Here is a 5370-nt window from a genome sequence, read left to right on the forward strand (position 1 = left end):
TGTAAAACACAATATACTACTAATGCATGCTTGCCTGTTTACTGTAAAACACAATATACTACTTGTTTCTATGTAGAGCACTTCATTGTCCCCAGGTTATAGAAAGGCTGTAATTTTTTATCAACCAAATGTAAGGAAAAACTTTTTTGTAAAGCATCTTTATGTTTCCATCTTCATGATGAAAGGCAATAAAGAAACTGAACATTTCATAAGCTTGATGAATTCAAACATATATTAACTCGTTTTTATGCTCAAGAGGAATTTAACTCTCAAAATGAAAATAGAAAATTGAAAAAAAGTTGATTTGTGATAACAATTACTTACAAAGTTATTACCTAGATTAATCATTTATGTATCCAAAAACGGTAAAACATTCATTTTTCTTATCAGTTGTAAACTTAATATTGGGATGTTGATTATTTAAGTACTTTTAAATTCATAAACATAAGATTTATCCTTAAAGCCACAAAGGTATCATAAACGTATAATAAGACAGTGGTTGAAATTGTTCACGATAACATTCTAACCAAATATTTTCATAATAACTTCGAAATATTTTATCTAAACTTACTTAACCTCATACAGATTCTATATATATATTTTATAACGCCAGTCAGAAAAATAAACTAGATTCTTTGATAAATACAGGTATTGTTAAACCTTTAAGAACGTCCGAATTTTGAAAAATTATATTACTACTTAACTCTTTTCTTTAAATATATATTTGTGTATAATGATTCAATACCCAAACTGGTTATATGTATATTATTCGTCCAAAGCTAGTCTAGAAATATCATAAAAAAAACTCAAAACTATTTTTTATGTTGAAATAATTTTTTACAAAAGGCTAGAATACCTATTGATAAGCTGTTGCTTTAGACTAAAGTATATAAAGAATTCCATAATGGAAACCCAAAATTGTTTCATATATTAACCCTTCTTTTCTAATTTTTAAAATATAATTTTGTAAGCTTTTTTTCTGTTAACGTAGAATATGACTCTAATTTATTGTTATCATTTAATATTGTCGATACTTTTTTAATGTCATATTTTTTGTTCAAAATTACTATACTCTCTCTATTATCCGGTTTCACACAGGACACAGGAAAGGTAGCTTAACGTGTAGCTTGTCCTTGAGAACAAAGAAATAAAATTGTTTCAAATTTTCAGGGCTAAAAGTATGAAAACCTGAAAGAGCTATACCTGAAATTTCAGTAACTATATTATCAAAATTGGCACTTTCTTGAGACTACAAAGATGTGTTTTTTTTTTAATTTTTGCAATAGCTATTCAAGCATCTCAACGCACTCTACATAATTTAACCTCTAAGGATTAGTTGAAAATCTTAAATGTCATGAAAGCCTCGATTAGATGTTTAAAATCTAATCCTGAAACAACTTCTTTCAAATTCTCTTATACACTTTTCAAATTATTTTGTAAAATTTTCTATAATCTTAATTTAAAACTTAATTATAATGTTTTAAAAATTATCTTGTGGTCCTATAATGTCTATTTGACACTAAGTCACTTGGAACGAAATTATAATTTATACGTTCATTTAGAAAATAACACGCCATCTATTTTTTCTACAAGTAAAAAAACCCTTTCGAAATTTCTGAATTTCATTAAGCATTATAATTGCATCTTTCTCGAATAATTCGAACCATTAAAAAATTAATTTTAGAAAATAGCAGCTTAAGAAGAAAAAGGAAAGCGCTAAACATAATAATACAAAGCAAGTTAACAATCGACCCCATAAAAACCTAATATTAATAAATGGTGTTTCCATTTTAATCACTCAATTACTACTTTACATCAATGAATATCACCACTTAACATTCCCAAATATATTTATTAAAATCTGGAAAATAACATGAAGCACCTAAACTTTTGCCCGCAAAAACAAGAACACAATAAAATCCTTTTCCAACGTTCAACTCTCATGAAGGTTCATAGTCCTGTTAGCTATCGGGTAATATTAACCATTTACAGGCAATAATTAATCCAACTACAAGGCAGATTATTACAATTGCAAGTTTTGGCCAGTAGCAACATTCTCTCATGTGATGTAATTACTAAAATGTAAAAGTCCTTTACTGTTGAAATACCACAATCTGATTGGAGCTTGATGTCAAGGAGTCTAAACAAAAAGATGGCGTCTTTAGGGGGATCAAGAGCTGTATCATATTTAGATAATTGTTTTTAATGTTATTATGAAACATTTTGGTTAGATAGTTATCCTGAACTATTTAAACAGTTATATGCTAACAGATACAATTATGATACCTTTGTGGCCTTTAAGGATAAATCTCATGTTTATGATTTTTAAAAGTATTTAAATAATCAACATCCGAATACTAAATTTACGAGTAAAGAGAAAAATGAATTTGTTTTACAGTTTTTGAATACAGAAACTATTAATATTAGTAATAAGTTTGTAAGTAGTTGTTGTCATAAAACAGCTTTTTTTCGATTTTCTATTTTCGTTTTGAGAGTTAAATTCCTGTTGAGCATAAGAACGATTTAATAAATGTTTAAATTCATCGAGCTTATGAAATAGTCAGTTTCTTTTTTTTGCGTTTCATGATGAAGTTGAGAAAATAAAGAAGTTTTATAAAAAAAAAAGTTTTCATTTACATTTGACTGATAACGTTATCAAGAAATATTTACAGGCTTTGTATCATCCTAAAACAGTGAAATGTTGCTCTACATCAACAGAAGTAATATATTGCGATTTATCCTACGCAGGCAAACATGCATTTAAATTTAAGAAAAAAATAAAGTGTTCACTTATGAAATTTATCTTCAAATGCAACTAAAAATTGTGTAATTGGTTGAAGCTTAAATACGTTGTTTCGAACACTTTTAAGCCATCTATGAATTTACCTGTCAAAGGCGCAACTGTGCTACGTGTTATTAAGCTCAAAAATTAAAGAGCATGCGCAGAACACCACACCTAACATGTGATGTAATTACTAAAATGTGAAAGTCCTTTACTGTTGAAATACCACAATCTTATTGAAGCTTGATGGCAGGGAGTCTAAACAAATAGATGGCGTCTTTAGGGGGATCAAGAGCTGTATCATATTTAGATAATTGTTTTTAATGTTATTATTCAGTAGGTATTTGAAAATATTTGTAGCATAGAAATTACTGTATAATTGCAAATACCGACTTACTGTCCAAGCTGTAAAATATCAAATGAATTGATGAGTATATTAGAATGGACAGCAACTGTCTGTTGTAAAAAACACAAGTGTAGAGGACGATGTTTCGAAAGCCTTCCTGAACAACTATGCACAGAACTATTCACACTTGATTGAAACAAAGATTATCACAATTTAAAACTATGTATACTTGATTGAAACAAAGATTTGAACTACATAAAACTATGTATACTTGATTGAAACAAAGATTTGAACTACATAAAACTATCTATACTTGATTAAAACAAAGATTTGAACTACATAAAACTATCTATACTTGATTAAAACAAAGATTTGAACTACATAAAACTATCTATACTTGATTGAAACAAAGATTATCACAATATAAAACTATGTATACTTGATTGAAACAAGCAATTGCCGTCCATTCCAGCATACTCATCATGAATACTCTACCTGAACAATCTATCACAGAATATCAAAGAAGTTATTGTATTCTATTTCTCTAGTTTTCAGTGCTACAAAATCCGAAATGTTTTACACTATCAAACAGACCGTATAACTCTTTCACCTCCATGTGACTCTCCAAGACCTTTTTTAATATGCTGAGAGTGTCTTTATGTAGAAATATGCTTCATTTCCGTTAATGAGGCCTATTATATCTTAACTGATAATCGTCAGAAAACTGTACTTGCCAAAAACAACCGTTTTTAGGAAAAACATTAATTGATATTAATTTAAGGTATCGATGACAAGCATGTGAAAGAAATAACATTAGAAAATAAAACACACAAAACAGATGATACATTGTTCTAACGTCTGTGTTCCAGACCTGGAAGCTGTAAACAGAAATTGGTCCATTAAGCTAAATGTGTAAAATCTCAAACGTAAATTTATACTTATATTTTTTCAGTGATTGAAAATTAGAGAAAATACTTTGTTTTACGTAAAATATCGTTGGGTATGCTACTTAACTGGTTTTGATGTTGAAATAACATATCATTATTCTTGAATGCACAAACGTGTCAAACATTAGTCAATAAATAGTCACCACAAAACTATTTACATAGGTGTATTTCGCGGTTATTCTAGGGAAAAAAAATGGAGCATTATTTTTAGTTCAACATAATCTTTATATTTAGATTGAACATGGATTGATGTAAGGCTTGTGTTAATTAACTTGGCCCTATGACATGGCAATGACATCACTTTTCATTGTGTCCTCAAAGTGAAAGGATACAGGACACGACACAGAGGATGTAACAAACGACTTGCTTTATCATTGTCGCTTTCAACGACCCCTCCCCCCTCCCCAAAGAAGGGCCAGGTTCTCTGCTCACGAGTTTCAAACATATCGGGGCCAGTGGGTCAGCAGGGGAAATTGTCCACTGCTGCATCATATAACCCAGATTTATTTTGACAGGTTTAAATAGCCGAGCATGATGGTTGTGTGTTGTCAGTCATCTCTGCCCACGGTCCTTCTACGGAGCTGCCTAAACCTCCACACATTCGTTATACCTGTATTTCGTGTATATTTCCTAACGATGTATTGGACTGTAGTAATGCAACAGCTGATACCAATGATTTGGACAATTCTGTTGGTGTTTATTACGCTCATCCAATCAGCAGGTAAGTCGTCTATATAATTGCTTATGGTTAAAAAACTGTTTTGTAGTTTTGCACACACTTGCAGCTCGTTCCTCTTGACACCAAGAAACATTACAGTGTGCTTATTAACAACAGTAGCTGTAGTTTTTTATGCTTAATGTTGCTTTTCAAACGCTAAATACAAAGGGTGTATCTTAAAGAGATTATACATTTGCATGCCAACATTAAAAGCAAAGATACAGTTGAGAGAAACGGGAACTAACACCAACCTTACTTCGTTAAGCAAATAAAAATATGCTACAATCAGTTACAAAGGGCTTTTGTTATGAAATCTAAAGGCTTTAAGCTAAGTCAGTCACAATGCCGCTTACGTGAAATAGTTTTGAGCAGAGCTACAAATAAATAGCCTGATTTGAAGAAACCTAAGACTGCTAAGCTTCATCCAAGGAAAGAAAAAAAATAAATTATCAAGAAAATTTTAACAGTCGAACTATTATCCCCTCTATTTAAGAATTCCAGCAAAAAAACATAGTGTGGACCTATTTTGTGCATCTCAGTTTCTGTATTGTCAGATAGCCAAGCTGCAAATTAATGG

The 5370-nt window shown here is 30.3% G+C and overlaps 1 protein-coding gene across 1 annotated transcript in view; it reads left to right on the plus strand.

The window, feature by feature from the left end:
* Nucleotides 1-4711: 4711 nt before the first annotated feature.
* The window catches only part of LOC106471703 (serine proteinase stubble-like), a 9362-nt gene continuing 8703 nt past the window's right edge, over nt 4712-5370 (plus strand). The window contains exon 1 of the mRNA XM_013932320.1: nt 4712-4796. Within this exon, the coding sequence (XP_013787774.1) occupies nt 4712-4796 (85 nt within the window). The remainder of the gene's footprint in view (nt 4797-5370) is intronic.

This window comes from Limulus polyphemus, unplaced genomic scaffold, assembly GCF_000517525.1.
Source record: "Limulus polyphemus unplaced genomic scaffold, Limulus_polyphemus-2.1.2 Scaffold4801, whole genome shotgun sequence".
NCBI classification, from domain to species: domain Eukaryota; kingdom Metazoa; phylum Arthropoda; class Merostomata; order Xiphosura; family Limulidae; genus Limulus; species Limulus polyphemus.